The 19,124-nt window shown below is 39.6% G+C and overlaps 1 protein-coding gene across 1 annotated transcript in view; it reads right to left on the reverse strand.

Annotated features, from left to right (window-relative positions):
* Positions 1 to 19,124, reverse strand: part of LOC117402120 (adhesion G protein-coupled receptor E3-like) — a 48,430-nt gene that overhangs the window by 16,137 nt on the left and 13,169 nt on the right. The window contains exons 4-9 of the mRNA XM_059008033.1: positions 11,047 to 11,221; positions 8,495 to 8,641; positions 4,226 to 4,272; positions 2,915 to 3,010; positions 1,233 to 1,410; positions 154 to 267 (exon numbers count right to left, since the gene is read on the reverse strand). Coding sequence (XP_058864016.1) covers positions 154 to 267; positions 1,233 to 1,410; positions 2,915 to 3,010; positions 4,226 to 4,272; positions 8,495 to 8,641; positions 11,047 to 11,221 — 757 coding nt within the window. The remainder of the gene's footprint in view (positions 1 to 153; positions 268 to 1,232; positions 1,411 to 2,914; positions 3,011 to 4,225; positions 4,273 to 8,494; positions 8,642 to 11,046; positions 11,222 to 19,124) is intronic.

Genomic DNA, 19,124 nt, shown 5'->3' on the forward strand with positions numbered 1-19,124 from the left:
TAAGTAAGCAAGTGTGATATATGGACGTTTGACAGACAGTCTTATTTTACAGCAATTGCACAGTCCTGTCTTTAGTGAGATACAATCCTTCACAAAGTAAATGCAGTACTAACAGGGAAATGGAATTGCTAGAGGTATATTATTAGCCATTACCTTGCTTATTCTCTTCCATAAGTTTTCCCAGCTTAATCTCCAGTGTGTTATTATTGGCTCGTAACTGTTCCTCTGATGTGTTGTGTTTGAATGGTATAATCAGCAACTCCATATCTTGAAGGAAAAGGCAATTTGAAGTAAGGGAATTGCTAAGTGGGTTTCCTACGAAGTAAGTTTTGTTGAACACATTTTACATGAAAATAACAAAGTTCATACCTGCTTGGAAGGAATGACCGGAGCATCATTTCCATGCCATTCCCATAATCCCGTCATGCATCTTTACTTACCATATAGTTTAAAAAATGTGAATGCATTTGTATGGTTGGGTACTGACCCAGCACTTTCCACACTGTATATACCGCACCTCTGGACAGTTTAATTGAATGTCACCAAAGAGCACAGAAATGTATCTCTTAGAAAATGTATGAACGAGAGGAAGCCATTAGACCCATCTAAACTCATAGTAGCTGATTGATCTCAGAACGTCAAGATAAGTGTTTCTGCCGTGACTAGGCAGCCCATTCCATACCCTCACCACTCTCTGTGTGAAGAAGTGTCTCCTTTCCTCTGTCCTAAGTCTATCTCTACTTAATTTCCAACTGTGTCCTCTGTTCCTGGTTTCTGTACTGTGCTTAATTGGTTCAGGTTAACTATGTCATTCCCTTTCAAGATTTTAAATACTTCACTCCCCCTAACTCTTCTTTATTCTAGGCTAATAGATTCAGCTCTTCATAGCTCAGTCCTTTAAGCCCTGGAATTAGTCTGGTTGCTCTTCCTTGGACTCCAGGACAACAATGTCCCTTTGATCCTGCGGTGACCAGAATTGGACACAATATTCTCAGTGTGGTCTCACCAGTGCATTATACAACCTCATCATAACCTCCTTGGATTGATACTCTACAGTTGTGTCTGTATACCCAAGCATGCTGTTTGCCTTGTTGATTGCTTCCCCGCACTGTGTAGTTGCTGACAGCAAAGAGTCTATTACAACACCAAGGTCTTTTTGTTGCTGTGCCTATTCTAGTTCTATCTTTTTATGTTCTAGTTCTATTGATAATGGGTAAAGGACTCCTCCTTACCTAGATTGTCTGAGCGCACATTTTTCCTTAACAGAGCATCAGAAGGCTCAGTCAACTGCAGCACTGCCCTCTCTACAGTGTCCAGGTATGCTTCAGCTGCAACAGACTTCTCACCTCTGGTCAGGTTATTCCACAAGGAAGTGTCATTCAGAGCAGAGCTTAAAACAACAGCCACTTGCTGAAAGAAAAGAATAAATGGAAGTCCATTAATCCCTTAAGGAGTCGTCCAGAATTATCTTCTTTTTCTGAAAATGTACAAACTGCACACTGGGAGGAGGGGGGCTTGTGGGCTGTGTACAGTATTTGATAATGATGACACTTTTATGAAGATTAAAATATTCTGACTCCTCACTGCAACAATGCTACAGCTACAATATGTCACACTTGTCAAGATATTCTTACACTTCATTGAGAAAAGGATCCTAACACTGGCACAAAGTTTCTTCACATAGCGCAGAGTCTGTGGAACAGCATCTCAGCCGCAAGCTCAAGTCATTTTTCTCAGTGTATATGTTTAAATCGTTTCTTATCAATTTCCTTTTTGATTAAATGTGTTTCTTTTTCAATGGCGGATTTCAAAAGGGTGTTTTCTTTTTTCGTTGTACTTTATTTCCCCAGTATGTAAATACATGCACAATTCATTAAAATCTGTTTGAGACATCATAGAAACAGCAGTCAATAGAACCTTTCATACAGTACCATACTAAAAAAATAAATACAACCAGATTGAAAGATTCTGCCTGTCATGCAGCACATGCGAAACTGGACTAGAAAAACAATTTTCTCCAATTTGTTTGTAGTTTTTGTCTCTTGTACTAGATGAATAAAACCACACTTGACAAATGTTATTTCAATATAAAATGAATACACACAGAGATGTTATGGTATGAAAGTAATATACAATTCACTTTAAAATGGCTTGAGCTGCCTCTCTCGGTGGACAGAATCGTATGAAGAATATGCGACGCCAAATACCCCCTGTGTTCTGCACATCGGCAGAGACCAGCAGAAGAATGGAAACAAAGTGTTTGTTGGTCTTAGTAGGTGACTAGTAGGTCAATCACCTAGTAGGTGATTGATCTCAAAAGTAAAGGGTATCAAAGGAACCAAGTGATTCTGCCTCAATAACATGACCAGGTAACCCATTCCATACCCTCACCATCCTCACTGCTATAAAGAATATTTTTCATAAAGCTATTGACCTGTCAGAGTGACGCTAGGAACATGGGAGTGAGGCACGAGCATGGAGCTGACCTTCAGCACAGGTAGTGATAGTGCATTGTGACTCAATTTTTAGTTGTAAATAAAGTTTATTGTTAAAAGGGAGAAGCTGCAGCTAGCTCTCTAGCTCTCAGCTGCAGGCGCTGTCTGTCTGAGCCGAGGTGGACAAGCGGTGTGAGTTTTAGGAATGTGGCTTTCTGATTCCTGTCATCTCACGCCGTTTCTGGTCGAATTGGGTCACCCTCAGGCTTAATAGGCTATGTTGAGGCCTGTGCTCTAACTGACTAAACAACAAAGCAGTCATTCGCAAGGCGAGTGAGCGGGGAGAAGTGGACTGGCTTTATGTTCTTTAGTCCTGTGCAGCAGAAGGTACTGAGAGTTCGTGGGTGGAGGGAGAGGGTTCAGGTTTAATAAGCTGTGTTCAGCTGCACTGATAAGGGTAAGAGAACTCTGATTCTGACCTGCACCTGATATCCAGATGTAAAGTTAGTGGAATTGAAGTTAGTGATGAGACAAAACCAGGCTGAGGAACTGTTTAGGTGACTCAATGTCCCTGTCTGTAAAAAAACAAAGAAAAGCACATATTACTATTTATCTTAATAGCAACAGAATGGAAACAGTTGTTTTTTTAACATTGGGATGCTTACACAAGCACTCATTTCCAATATGTATAATCAGTGGCAGGCCTTTGTTAGTGTCTATAGTGATCACACACTATACTGGTGAACAGTATGAAGGGGTGTCTATAGTGATCACACACTATACTGGCGTACAGTATGAAGGGTAGACAATAGGGCAGGTATGGTGAATAATTGGGACCCTCCTACCTTTGTCTGAAATGTCACATATTTGCATGTTACCATCACCTGACCATCTGATACCTCTGTTTATTAAAACAGATAGAGAGAGGTGTTGGGCATTATTTCTTTTTGGGATTATAACGCTTGCTAGGGATGTGCAGAGTCTCAGATTTTCCAAGTCATTCCCTTTAAAATGTTTTAAGTTGCTAGGTATCAATTCAAATGGAATAACACTCCCTAAACACAAAGCTTTCCCTTGTTTGCCCTTGTCTGCGCAATTATTGAGTAGCAATCAATAACAATCTGAATGAGTGGTTTAATATAGAAACTGTCGTGATCAAACCAACTCAAACCACTTACATTTTATCTGTGATCATTTGTTTTCCGTTTCATATATAATCATTTTGATTTTACTTCCTGATTTTCACTTTGCTCGTTTCCATAGAAATGCGTCAATCTCAGTGTGAGCAACATCTCTGCAGTGAATTGTGGGATTGTAGTCCTGGATAAGATTTTACCCCTGATTAAGCTTGACAAACAACTACATCTCCCAGTATACAAGCCCGGTAGATGATTAATTTAGGACGATTAGCTCTGAAGGTAAGGATAAGGAAATGGTACGTGACGAATCGGTGGCATTTGCTAGTTTTGCTGCATGTTGTGTTACAGTTTACAGCACCAGTAACAATGTCAGCACCTTGGGTGAAAGAAACGAGCCTCCAAGCAGCTTTTAAATCTCTCAATGCAGATTCCATTGCCGTGGATTGATACTCAATTGTATAGATGAGGACAAACAAAGGAAAGGCTGCTTTTCTTTTTGTGAAATTATCACATTTTCAACAGGTTCATTTAATACCTGCTGACAAAAAACACATAATCTGCATACAGTACCGCTATTTAATATATACCTCTCTGAATAGCGCTTAATTGTTTGGAGCAGTATAGATGTTTTTTAACAAACTGATCACCTACATTAATTGGAATATTGCAGGTTTTCCCATCTTGGATCTTTGTTAAATCTGAAAAAACAAAACAGCACGAGAATAAGTTACCAAGTAACAGGAACTAACACAAAATATAATTAGTGGAAAGTAGGGCTGTAACGAAGGGTACATTTTGACCATCAACGGTTCGGAACACATTACCGAACGAAGGTTCGAACCTTCGATGGTACTAATTTGCATAGTTTACTAGTGTCCGTCACCGTAGCTACTAAATTATATTTTATTGAAAATCTTATTATTTTACAGGTAATCCATATAAATGGAATAAAACATCCACATGCCGTTTAAAAATACGTTATATAGAACAGTAATCATGTTTTTATAATTACACGTATACACGTAATTGATGCTGCTTGAGATACTTACTGATACATATACAGTCGTGTAGGACCATAATGCAATTTGCTGCTATCGATTATCGTCTGTAAATTATCACGATAATCATGATTATTGGCTAAATCAATATGTAACTGTGACAGGGCAGAAGCCCTGCTGCTGTAAGTAGCAGTGTTGTAATCGAGTCACAAAAATTGGGACTCGAGTTGAGTCACAAGGGGGTAAAGACTCGAGTCGAGTCGAGTCACAGAGTTTGCTTGAGTCGAGTCGAGTCACCTATCTGACTCAAGTCAATTCGAGTCATTAGTTCTGACAGTTCGAGACAGTTTGATTTGATCAGATTCATTTTACAGGAGATTAGCAATCTGCAAGTAAAAAGAAAAGAACATTGCAATTACAAATTGACAATTATAAATGCACAATAATGTGGTCATGCTTGCCCCACTGATGTGCACCATTAAAGGTCCAAGGTTTCTGCCTTGTGTTTTGTCTCTCCGTTTCAGTGAATTCACGATTCCTTGGCCTATTTATAAGCAGATTTTGTTATTGACCATACAGAGGCCCTTTTACCTATGCTCAGTTGGGTTCGATGTACAATAATGGATACCACAAAACAAAAGAATGCATTTAACCCTTTGAGGTCTTATGTCAGACCTGGTCCGACATTGCAATTTTCCCTTTCTGGTGCAATGTCGGACCCTGTCTGACATCATCAAAAAGACGTAAAAAACAGGTCTCTAGTCATTTTTTCTCCAGAAAAAGCTGAGAAAACCATTCAATGGCCGATTGAGACCGATAGGAGCCGAGAGAAGCCGAAAAAAATAAATAAATAAAAGGGGCATATCTCATGAATACAGGAGTTTGGTGATAAAACGAGTGATCAGGAGATGATTTATCAGTATGCACTACTACGAAGAGGTATTATTATTATTTGTTTATTTAGCAGACGCCTTTATCCAAGGCGACTTACAGAGATTAGGGTGTGTGAACTATGCATCAGCTGCAGAGTCACTTGCAACTACGTCTCGCCCGAAAGACGGAGCACAAGGAGGTTAAGTGACTTGCTCAGGGTCACACAATGAGTCAGTGGCTGAGGTGGGATTTGAACTGAGGACCTCCTGGTTACAAGCCCTTTTCTTTAACCACTCAACCACACAGCCTCATATATTGTGGCGAACCTTGGTTCCAACAAGCAGGGGCTTCTCATAGTTAAACAATAGATATGCGTGTGTGTATATTTACTTATTTACACGTAACTCAGTTATTATTTGTTAATATTATATTGAAATACCTGAACCTAATTTGAATACATTTGAACTCATACAGACACACCAATAGTGATGGTTGTTTTGTTGTTTTGACATGTATTAATAACGTTTGTTAATATACTTTTATGGGGGGGGGGGGGGGGGTTGCCATGACGTATGAGGTAGGATCGGACGGGTTCGCCTATCTGATAGTGTCTCCCTGTATTATAACACCTCCAGTGGCACTATCATTAGGGAGACAGGATCGGACGGGTTCGCCTATCTGATAGTGTCTCCCTGTATTATAACGCCTCCAGTGGCACTATCATTAGGGAGACAGGATCGGACGGGTTCACCTATCTGATAGTGTCTCCCTGTATTATAACCCCTCCAGTGGCACTATCATTAGGGAGACAGGATCGGACGGGTTCACCTATCTGATAGTGTCTCCCTGTATTATAACGCCTCCAGTGGCACTATCATTAGGGAGACAGGATCGGACAGGTTCACCTATCTGATAGTGTCTCCCTGTATTATAACACCTCCAGTGGCACTATCATTAGGGAGACAGGATCGGACGGGTTCGCCTATCTGATAGTGTCTCCCTGTATTATAACACCTCCAGTGGCACTATCATTAGGGAGACAGGATCGGACAGGTTCGCCTATCCGATAGTGTCTCCCTGTATTATAATACCTCCAGTGGCACTATCATTAGGGAGACAGGATCGGACGGGTTCACCTATCTGATAGTGTCTCCCTGTATTATAACCCCTCCAGTGGCACTATCATTAGGGAGACAGGATCGGACGGGTTCACCTATCTGATAGTATCTCCCTATATTATAACACCTCCAGTGGCACTATCATTAGGGAGACAGGATCGGACGGGTTCGCCTATCTGATAGTGTCTTCCTGTATTATAATGCCCCTTGCTGGATTTTAATACAGTGCAGTCTGTTTATAAGAATCACATCCGTCCTGGGTGTTTTGATTATTATAAGTGGATGATTCTTAAAAGCGGACCGATATGATTACTGTGGTGCAGAATCAAACTTAGTATGAGAATGATAAGAGTGTGTTTCCTGGCGGCAGTGTAATGGGTGGACCACTAGATGTCACAAGTTCCCGCATGTATACACGCCGACAAAAAAAACACAGCTGCTTTCCTTAACGAATTAAGGATAATAGTTAATTGGTTAACTGCTTGTTAAAGTTAATGACACCTTGATAGAAATGGCTTAGCCGATAGCTTGTGATGGGGGGTATAGAGGCGTAAGGAAGCAGAAGTAACAAAACGAAACCAAAACTCGAGTAAGAGATCTAGTGTTTGTTCCACATACAGTACTGTTAGTTAGAGCTCCAGCTGAGAGCTAGGATTATTTGGTTTGTTTTATTAGTGGTTATTTCGCCACCGCATTGTAAGAAAAATAAAACCAACACCAGTTTAAAACTGTAAATCAAGACTCCAGCCTGATAATTTACACTGTCCTCGGCCACTCTGTTGCATTACAGTTAGCAAAAGCGTGCCATCAGCAGTTTAAATACAGTATACAGATGTCAATGGTGCTCAATTACTAAGGACAATACATCAAAACAAGTCCTCATGGGTAAGCAGCTTGTTATACGATCATGGTTATGACGTATGCTTACTCAAGGCTGCAGAATCCTATTTTACTACAGTATACTTGAGAAGTGATCGTCTCGTGAGGGTGCCTAGTTTAACTGCCGTGCGGTGTTACGTGTAATGGACTTTGAATTAAAATGACATTACAGTACAGTATTTTACTGTCAGGACGACCACTACATTTAAACATCTATGGCTTATTAATTTTCTGTTGCGATGCAAATCTCACAGTTTTTCATAAAACGGAGATGCAAAGCTCTGCAATCCCCCCCTCCCACCCCCTCCTCACCGCGCTGCGCCGTCTACCTGCATATCACACAATAACACTGTATGTATTCAATGAACGTGTATTCACTTTATTGAAACACACTTTCGCTAACAGAGAACACAAAAAACATACCTGCACAATGCAGTGACGCAGTCACGTTTGATTACAAACAGTGCAGTGTTTCCTGCATCATTGCACTATCCATGCTGCATACGTGCCTAATCACGCGAGATGTGATCAAATTCAAATTCAAAAATGGCTTTTATTGGCGGTACACGTCATAGCACTTGATCAAGTACCGTATTACATGTAGTCAGTTTGCCCCAAAATGATTCTTATAAGCGGATTGCTTGATTCTAACAAGCAGATTATTTTACATTGGTTGGTATAGGAATGATTTGGTCCCAGTGGTTTTGATCACTATATGCGGTTGATTTTTATATCAGCGATTCTTATAAACGGACTGCACTGTACAACAACTTTTGTTTCAGTAATAGGCATTATACAAATCAAAAGATCAAATTTTGCATGTGAGTGACATTTAATGTATGATTTATAGTATTCACACATTGTCAAACGGTTTTTGTTACAGAGAAAAAAATGAATAAACATCTGATTGCCTCCCGGCAAACCTTCAAGGTTTAGAACTAGCTTTGAATTCCTGGCTAGCAAACGAACCTTCGAACCTTTGAACACAGCCCTAGTGGGAAGCGTATTCTGCTCTAGTAAACTCCAGTGAAAGGTGTCTTCTATTTACGTACCTTCACACCGTGTTTGATTGAGTATCCATCTCAATCCAGTATTAGGAAATAATCCAGGATTACAGGAGCAGGTGTAGCTTCTGACAGTGTTGGTACATTGTGCATTCGGACCACAGAGCCAGGGGGTTTGGGCGCACTCATCAATGTCTGCATGAAAACGCATTTGTAATTTCAGTTAGTATCCACTTTGTGTTTCCACTCACAATACTCTCATTGTGCAGTCAGTTTTCCATAGATGAAGGTCTAGTGTACAGCTGTGTTACCAAGCATCATTATACAGCACAATAGTGGTTAAAAGATAGTGTCAAATATTAATATTTCATGCAATATTACTATTAGCGTCATCTTCACTGTCCTGTGTGACTTCTGTGGAAACTAAACCGAAGGAGACAGTCGCACGTGTGCAGTTTGTTGATTCGTCCAGTATTAAATGCTTTGTTAGTTAGGATTAAGTTAAAGGTTATGGGTTAGGATATGATCCTGTGGATGCTTCTGCAGTATTTGGTTCTGGACAAATGGGACACACTTGTGGCGTCTGTTTTAATGCAAATTTATGAACGAGAGGAGGCCATTCAGCCAATCTAACCTTGTCCGGTTCCTAGTAGCTGAATGATCTCAAAACTTTGTCAAGTTGGGTCTTAAAGGATCCAAGGGATTCTGCGTCAACAACATGACGAGGTAACCCATTCCAACCCTCACCACTCTCTGGTTGAAGTATACTTTAGTGACCTAAGTCTATCTCCACTTAATTTCCAATTGTGTCCTCTGGTCCTGGTTTCTGTATTGTGCTTAAAGTATTGGATAGGGTTAACACCTTTTAAGATTTTAAAGACTTCAATCATGCCCCCCTTAAGTCTTCTTTGTACCTGAAATGTAGTTTAAAACCCCACCTCCTATTTCATTAGCATTGACTGCTATGAATGTCATTTTTTGTATTGGAAGAGATTTGAATGTGATTTGTACTTGATCATATCAGGGAGCTTGAAACATCTGCGTCCATACGCATACATGTGGTGCATGTATCAATTCTCATTAAAAGAATGTCCAGAGATTTGTACGTCAAATAAATAAACAAACAAACAAATAATAATATTTGTATTTGCTTGCGATTGTAAGTCGCCCTGGATAAGGGCGTCTGCTAAGAAATAAATAATAATAATAATAATAATAAAGGATTTGTTTTACTCTTTGGCAAATATCAGAAAGAGCTTCATTTTTGGATATTTTCTCTCTTTTTAAGATCTGCGCTTGAGAGTGGTGACACAGTGGTGGATCTAATGCAATGATAGTGTATCTGCAGGATAACTGAGCGTGGTGCTTCTTGTGCTTGTTGTGGGCATACAGTATTTCACTGTATTTTTCCCATCCGTCTGATAGAAACAAGTTTGCTGGCTGTGACAGGATGGAAGCCCTGCATATGTAAATAATGTGTGTTTGCATATATTGTGTGTAACTAAAGATGGATTATTTTGTATTTGAGTTTGGCAGGGATTGGGTTAATTCCATTCCTGACACATCCACGTGGGGAATGTGGCTGGGTCTTGATGGTCCAAAAGAATGTGGAAAGATTAACTGCTACTGGACACCACCTGTAATGGAACTTTTTTGAGAGAATCGTAGAATACAGCTTGTAAAGTCTGCATCATTAATACGGTCAGAGGTTAAAACTAAGTGGCACTGAAACCGTTAATGTCCATTGGACACTTCCTGTAATGGAACTTTATTTGAACTGTTTCAAAGCATGTGGTCTGTATCATTGACATGGCCCCAGTTAGAACAGTGTGGCAGTGAACGGGTTAGTTTTTACTGGACAACAAGGATAATGGGACTAAGAAAACCAAAGAATTATTAACCCTTTAAGAACCGTATTCATGTAAACATGATCATACGGAAGTGTCATTCTGGACCTGTGATCGGGTAAACACAGTAAATAGCACACTTCATTTATTTGATGGGCCACCATACTTTGCAGTGCAGGTTGTAAACACATATTATTGGATAGGGGCGGGATTGCATTTCACTGCCTGATTTGTTTGTTTTTTCGTGTGACGTCACTGAGACGGACATTTGATTTTTAAGGCAGTTTACAACAGCACGCAGAAACAAAACAGCCCAGGAACTTGTTTAAAAAAACAGGAAACACTGTAAATCCAATGCATTTGACTTATAATTATATTAGAACATTTATTCTGGCTCATGTGTTTTAATATATATACTGTATATGTTACAACATTTATACATATCAAGGAACGAGTGGATATAAGCAGATAATGTTTCATGAACTATCAGGTACGTTTTTTTGTTGTTTTTGTTGTTTTTGCAACACAGAGCAGAGAGGGATAGAAATACACTGTCACATACAGTAAGCATGATCAATAATTATAGGCGGAAACAACAGCAGAGATATTTCAGAACACAGACAGGGATTATATTTAGAACATGTAGAAATACATCTGTATGACACATCCCTTAACAGAGGCTGGCAGTGCTTATGGGCACACTGTGTATAATACATGCACTCAACTGAGCTGAAAGAGAACAGAGCTCCTTACCTGTATAGCAAAAGAAGGGGAAGCGGTTGCTGCAATTCACATCTGCCCATTGACCCTTCACTAAGTAAAGCATGATTACACAGTTGGCGTCATTCACTTCTTCCCGCATCCTTGGGCTCCCTTTTTGCCAGTGCAGAAATGATGAAATCCCTCCGTCAGACCACTTCCAGGGTGTCTGTTTAAAAAAGCAACAGCAGGTTTAAGAGGTGGTGAAGGTGGCTTCTCCGCCCCCTGATCCTGGTGCCCCTCCAGCTAAGCTGTGTATTGGAATTATTATCTGTTAGGATCCCAAGCCGAAATACGACTCCATGGCCATTGGGTCGACCCTATTGACTTGGGGTTAATTGACATTTTTAGAAAGCAAAAATCTTTTCGTGTTGGCTTGGGGTTGTCTTGCGAATGATCCCATCACAACACAAACAATTCACTTTATTCAGAAAATCATGTCGAAGTGAGACTACTCTGAATTACCAATCTGAATCTTCGTCCCTTTGTGTAAAAGTGAAACTAGTGAAATACAGTCTTCTAGCACTACAGCCATCTCAAGCACTATCAGTTAGTTACCATGAGGGGGTGTAACTGAATGAGCAGCGATGACTTCTGGAAATGATGCTACTGAAGATACGTTTTTGTTGCTGTGCCTGACTATTTTGACGTGATTAATGCTGCTCTCGTTAAAGTGGGCCACAAGATAATGCGATGCATGAAAAAAGAACTGAACCAAAAATATGCAAATGTCACCAGGGCTGTTTTGGAGATTTATTTACACATGTGTAAAGAATGCCAACTAAAAAAGCAACATGCTAAGAAAGGGCAAGTAGTGAAGCCTATGTTTTTCTGATGTATGAATTCCTACTGCCAGGTACATCATATCGACATGCAGACAGAAAGGCATAGAAAATTCTCTTACATTTTAAACTATCAAGACCACCTGACAAAATTCAGCTTTCTCCGTTCTTTGAAAACCAAGTGAGCTAAAGAAGTAGCTTATGTAATCATTGATATTTTTAACATAATTGGGGCACCTTGCAGACTTCAAAGTAACAATGGTCAGGAACCTGCCAATAAAATAATTGAAAATCTAATAGAAGTGTGGCCTGAAGTAAAGATCGCCACAGTAGAACAGGCAAACCAGGATGTCAGAGACAGGCGCCGCAGGGATGAATCAGAACACTGTGTAGACGGCTTGCGTTTTGTTCAGCTTCAGAAAGATAGTGGTAATCACACTGGAATATAGCAATCTCCATATCAGGTTATGTTTGGGACCAGAGCTAGGGTTGGTTTCGCAGATGCAGAAATCTTGACATCGAGGAAGACTTGGAAAATGTCCTTCCATCTACCACTCGGAAGTAGGGAATTTGAGTTAGAGGGGGTTTTATTTTATTTTGATTTGTTGTTTTCCTTCAAAAACAATAAGGCTTTTAGTTTTCTAGTTTTTAACTTTTTCGGACTAGTTGTGGACAAAATTGCCATGTCATCTGTGCTGTTCAGGAACAGGAGGAGGAAGAGTTTGGATCTCAGGTTCTCTGTGACTGGTGCAGCAAGAAACAAGTATACAGGGTTCCCAGAAGCAGCAAAGAGAGCACCATGACATCCAACAATAACAAGAAGTTCAAGCTTGCAAAAAGAGGTGGACTGTCACAGTCAGAATCCCAGATGTGGACCGAGGTAGAGGTGACCCACGAAATGTCATGGCTGTGGTCCTCCAGGAAAAAGTTGGAAGGAGAACCGTTTCTCGCAGGGATTGTTATCTAACTCTAAATGTCATGGTAGCTCAACGACCTGCTGGAAAGTAACATTTCTGCCTCTTGTTACTATAAGTATTTAAATTGTTTTCTTTAATTTAGAACATTTTTATTAAGTTGATAACATGGCAATAAAGGCATTCATTCAGCTTTACCGTCTAAGAAAATAAACAGGGTCTATGGGTAGAATTGTATATAGTTTAAAAAAATATAGTTTTTGTGTAAGATTTATAATTGAGTGTTTAAAGTTGTGGATGAACATATGCTAAATAAAATATGTTCCTTTCTTAAAGCAAGTTAGCTTTCATTTCTCTTCACACAAGAAAGTCTTCAGTTTCAAACAATATTAATGTAGTATTTTGATGCAGAGGTATTCAATTACATTCACTGGAGGGCCAGATAAGGCAATGTCCAAATCTTGGGGGGCCACGAGGCACTCATGATGTGCAATGATACGATTGAAATTATACGATTTCTGATTGGCATTTAATAATACATATACAAAGCACATATATTTATCACTGTAATACTATTAAAACTACATGCTAGTAATCTTAATTTTATTAAAACTATTCAATTAAAATGGACATCTAATTCCCTTTCTTTTTCTCTAAAATTCTGACACTCGCACACACCGGCTTTGTTTTTGAAAAATTACTGTGCAACAAGCATGCAAGTGAAGGATTGAAAGCACAGCAATCAGTGGCGGTGGCATGGCAAATTCACCATGACAATGGTGCCGGACTTTCCATGATGAGGGGGAGGGGAGGGGACGGGGGGGGGACGACTGAACAGAGAATTGTGGGGGCTGCACCCCACTTTGTGTGGCACGCGTAAATACATTCAAATTTTCCTTGTCAGAAGTGGACCAGGGTGAACAGCAAGCATTTAAACAAGCCTTAAGGAAAGATAGAAGTTACAGGAGAGGAGTCATTATTTGAAGTTAAATAATAATAGTAAACTGTAAAACAAATATTCCCAGTTAGGTTATGGAGTGTACTGACACAAATGGGAATGAATGTGCATACCGAGCGTGTGACTAAACTAAAGTTTATTGATTGAGGGCAGCTTACATACAGAGTGAGTTGTAAACAAGGAAGGAGAAGGGTTATTACCAGATAAAGTGCAGTGATCATTTGTTCCTGTAAATGTCGCTTGTTAGGGGACGCAAATACCCTGTAGATAGCGGCGACCTTGTATCTGCAACAAATTTGTAATGAAGGGCAGCTGACCAAGGCCCCCAACTATTTTTACAAAACCTTGCCTTCTTCTTCCTGAACACAATTAAAAATTAAAAAAAATGAAAAAGCATGGCCACAGGACTGAATTTATCACTGCTGTGCACTACGTTCTGTGCAGCTGGATGTCTTTGAGATCTGTGCAGTTTGTGTCATTGTGACAGAGATCGAATGATTCTTAGTGTTAGATCTCCTTCCCAACCTGTGAGGGTGCTGAGTAAAGGGAACAGAGTACCGTGGACTAGATGGCCCGACAGTTCATTCCCAGGGTTTGGCAGAAATCGGCCATCTAGAAAGGGGATTGAGCTACAGTACACTAAATCATTGACCCAGAAGGTTAACGGTGGGGCATCCGCGGATTGGAGGAGCGAGTGCGCTCGTTAACCAAGGGGTCATGGTTGACGGTATGAAAAGGGGACATAGTAAGGTGATCTGCGCCTTTGTGAATGATTAAATCGAACAACCAAAAGGAGAACCGGTGTTGTGATACGTGAGTGTTTTGTTTGTTTTGTTTGTCGCTAACACGAGCCGGAGCTGTCGCCAAAGGCCAGCTCTAAACCCGGATCAACATCACTGCACTTTGTTGTCACGAAAGAACTGAATTCACTACGAGCACTAGAGCACGCACTCTGGACTGGTGTTGGTGTTTGGGTATGTGTTACGTGTGGGTGAACTGAAACGGGACTGTTATTATTTCGGGGCAAACCCACGGATTATGAATAAGCAATACACGCTGCTGTATTGCTTCATTAACATTATTATTGTTTACTGCTGTTAACCATCAGGCATTGGATTATACAATTAAACCTTCATTGCACCTGGATTATAGTTGTTTGTCTGATTATTGATCACCTGCACCTGTACACTGTTAACCACTTTGCGGTCTAAAATTACATATTTTCAAATACAATGGAAAGTGAAAAATATCATAATGAATCTAAAGCTCTGTATTTTTTATTTGAAAATAAGCCATTTTTACGGGAGTTACTTTTAATCATGCTGCATTTTAAGGGCTCATTTTTTTATTAACTGTGAACAAGTAGCTTTCTAATATATGAAATATTTCCTTTTTAGGGGTTAGTAAATATAACTTGAATATTATTATTATATTTAGTGTTGCTGTTTTTCTGTGTTTTTCCCCTTTATGAATTCGAGTGATCCCTGCTAGCCATTTAGTAGTATCAAAAATAGACAACCCGCCTAGCATAATTTTCTCCTGCAAAACGTAATTTTAAAAAGCCCTCAGGATGCTGATTGAAGAACGCTGGTATAGAGGCTACTTGCTTTACCATTTTGTTTTTGCACTGTTCCTTTTTTGTGTATGTTTATGAATTTGGAATGTTGATATGTGCATGCTTGTAGCAATATTGATTAATAATTAAACATTACTTAGCGCACTTTTGTAATAATAAATAAATAAATACTGTATTACTTTGAATTAGCGCCGCTGTGTTTATTTTAAACCGTTAAACGGCTGCAGCACTTAATTAAAGGCAGCGTTTATTCGAGGGCGGTGTTTATCAGAAATACTATGGCTTTTGAACGGTGCAGTGTTTTATTACATGATTTAAGGCATTTTAGAAATGGCGCCATGAGAGCCTCTGATCTGCAGCAATATACTCTTTTGGGAGCTTGAATACTGTACATTTACTGACAGTTAACAAGAGCCTATTAGGTGGGAGTTGAGTGGTCAGGGGAGTACTGTACCAGTGAATCAGGAGTGTGTATTGGTTGCTATTGGGCGGGACAAGTAGAAGAGAGAGAACTGTAGTTGAGTGTGATGCAGTTGTTTTACCTCTGAATATCGGTTTGATTTCTGTTAAAACTAAAATATATCCTACTTGTTTTTTTGTTTTTTTTCTCACTGTAATTTACCTGATTGTTTGTAATTTCTCTGTAAGACAAACTGAAACTAAATCTTCTCATAGATAGTAAGCAAGTTATTTTTATATACAGTATTTGTATAGGACTGAGTACAATTCCAATTGAATTAAAAACAAAACAACTAAACCCCCTACAAGAAGATATCTTCAGCCAGCTTTCGGATAGCGCTTAGAGTGACCGGCAAAACTCTGAGTTTAAGTTTTCACCATCCAAGCTGACGATGAGGTAAACAGACAGCCCTCATTTTATCCCCTGCTGTGTTGGCACTAAAATCTGCTGGGGAAAAAAAAAGGCGTGAAGGACTGCTGTGCTGTAAGTAGTTCATCTTCGGTTGTCTTTCGGGACTGTACCATAAAATACAATTTGCTTACTAAGGTGTGTGTACATTAGTTTGTATTGCATGCTGGATTGAGGCTGCAGTCTTATCAGGGGCATCACATGTACATAGCCAGAGTTGCACGTTTCTTTCTTTATTTTTTGAGCAGGGGTAGAAAAAAAATAGCTTTATGTTTCTTTATTGAGAGCGGTGCTAATTCAAGGGCGACGTTAATTCAAAGTAATACGGTGCATACATAAATAAATACATCGGGCGGTTTGATCATTGTATTTAAAAGCGTGGGTCTGCAATGTATTCATTACCGTGTTAAGTTTAAAAAAATATATATATATTTCCAAAGTAGCCCAGGTTGACACATTTAGAGCTACCCTGGAGATTAATCCAAACTAGTGTCACTTTAACATGAAGGGATGAAAATTCAAATCAGTAATTCAAAGTAGTCTCACTTTGACAGGAAGGAATGACAATTCAGACTGGTAATTCAAAGTAGTCTCACTTTGACAGGAAGGAATGACAATTCAGACTGGTAATTCAAACTAGTCTCACTTTGACATGAAGGGATGAAAATTCAAATCAGTAATTCAAAGTAGTCTCACTTTGACAGGAAGGAATGACAATTCAGACTGGTAATTCAAACTAGTCTCACTTTGACATGAAGGGATGAAAATTCAAATCAGTAATTCAAAGTAGTCTCACTTTGACAGGAAGGAATGACAATTCAGACTGGTAATTCAAACTAGTCTCACTTTGACAGGAAGGAATGACAATTCAGACTGGTAATTCAAACTAGTCTCACTTTGACATGAAGGGATGAAAATTCAAATCAGTAATTCAAAGTAGTCTCACTTTGACAGGAAGGAATGACAATTCAGACTGGTAATTCAAACTAGTCTCACTTTGACATGAAGGGATGAAAATTCAAATCAGTAATTCAAAGTAGTCTCACTTTGACAGGAAGGAATGACAATTCAGACTGGTAATTCAAACTAGTCTCACTTTGACATGAAGGGATGAAAATTCAAATCAGTAATTCAAAGTAGTCTCACTTTGACAGGAAGGAATGACAATTCAGACTGGTAATTCAAACTAGTCTCACTTTGACATGAAGGGATGACAATTCAGACTGGTAATTCAAACTAGTCTCACTTTGACAGGAAGGAATGACAATTCAGGTCGGTAATTCAAACTAGTCTCACTTTGACATGAAGGGATGATTTTCTGGTATTGGATGTTCTTTAGATCGGCTTATCAGCTTCGGGTAAAGTGAATTTTCTCCGTCAAGACAACCCCAAGCTGAACATGAAAAGGTTTCAGCTTTATAAAGTCAACCTGATGGAGATGGGGTCGTATTTCGCCTTGGGATCCTAACACATCAATTAGAAAGAGCTGGTCCCTCCATAAGGATTTAGGAGTAAATAGCACGTCATTATGATTAGTATGTTTCTGGCAAGGGATTATCAGTTGCTATTGCTGGTAAATGTAGGGGAAGATGGTAGAGGAGAGGAATTCTCCTCAGGGCTTCATTTTTGAAGTGCTTGCACATGTTTATTCACCTCATTTGAACCTAGCATTTTGTTATGTACCTTCACTTTACCGTAAACAGGAACACTGCCATTAATCCTAACTTTGGGAATGCTTTAACTGCAGCTTCCTGACTCTTTAGGTCTCATTCCTGACACTATCTTGTCACAAACTGTAATTTCACTGTACTTTATCCATCTTTATTTCTCTTTTCTTGTACAAAGAGATTGAACAGCACATAGTGTAGTTATGATTTACCTATTCATACCGGTGATCGGCACATTCAACTACTTTTCAATTGGACCATTTAACTAGATTTAATCACCTGGTTGTGGAGCTAACACCAAACCCTAACACAGAAGAAACCTCACAAATCAAAATAAATAATAACTTTGCTACCTTTTCCAATCACAACTGGATAAATGGTTTTAAAAATATCTCCAAAGTGCAACTTACTTACGGACTGAGGAATATCCGTGTCCCCTGGAAGAATAAACACTCGAGCTGTGATACTGCTGAGCCTGTCACAGTGTAAACACTAGCTGTGTAACTAATGTTACTGAGCCTGTCACAGTGTAAGCACTAGCTGTGTAACTCACGTTACTGAGCCTGTCACAGTGTAAACACTAGCTGTGTAACTCATGTTACTGAGCCTGTCACAGTGTAAACACTAGCTGTGTAACTCATGTTACTGAGCCTGTCACAGTGTAAACACTAGCTGTGTAACTCATTTTACTGAGCCTGTCACAGTGTAAACACTAGGTGTGTAACTCATGTTACTGAGCCTGTCACAGTGTAAACACTAGCTGTGTAACTCATGTTACTGAGCCTGTCACAGTGTAAACACTCTAGAGCCTGTCACCGTGTAAACACTAGCTGTGTAACTCTGAGCCTGTCATAATGTAAACACTCTGGAGCCAGTCACAGTGTAAACATTAGCTGTGTAACTCATGTTACTGAGCCTCTCACAGTGTAAACACTAGCTGTGTAACTCATGTTACTGAGCCTGTCATAGCGTAAACACTAGGTGCGTAACTCATGTTACTGAGCCTGTCACAGTGTAAACACTAGCTGTGTAACTAATTTTACTGAGCCTGTCACAGTGTAAATACTAGGGGTCAATTGCAACGAACTGAAAGCTGCGTACTAACTGGGGATGATCCCGTCATTAGTACGCAGCTCCGTACTAAACTAGTACGCAAGTTAAATACCAATTGCAACGAACTTGGCGGCTGAAGTTAGTCCCCAGCTGCATACTAAAAAAGGTCTCAATTGCAACGAACCCAAAAATAACTGTTGCTGCCCTCTAGAGGATACTAAGTACGGGACTAACTCAGTCTAACTCTTGCTATG

Source organism: Acipenser ruthenus, chromosome 36 (genome assembly GCF_902713425.1).
Source record: "Acipenser ruthenus chromosome 36, fAciRut3.2 maternal haplotype, whole genome shotgun sequence".
NCBI lineage: Eukaryota > Metazoa > Chordata > Actinopteri > Acipenseriformes > Acipenseridae > Acipenser > Acipenser ruthenus.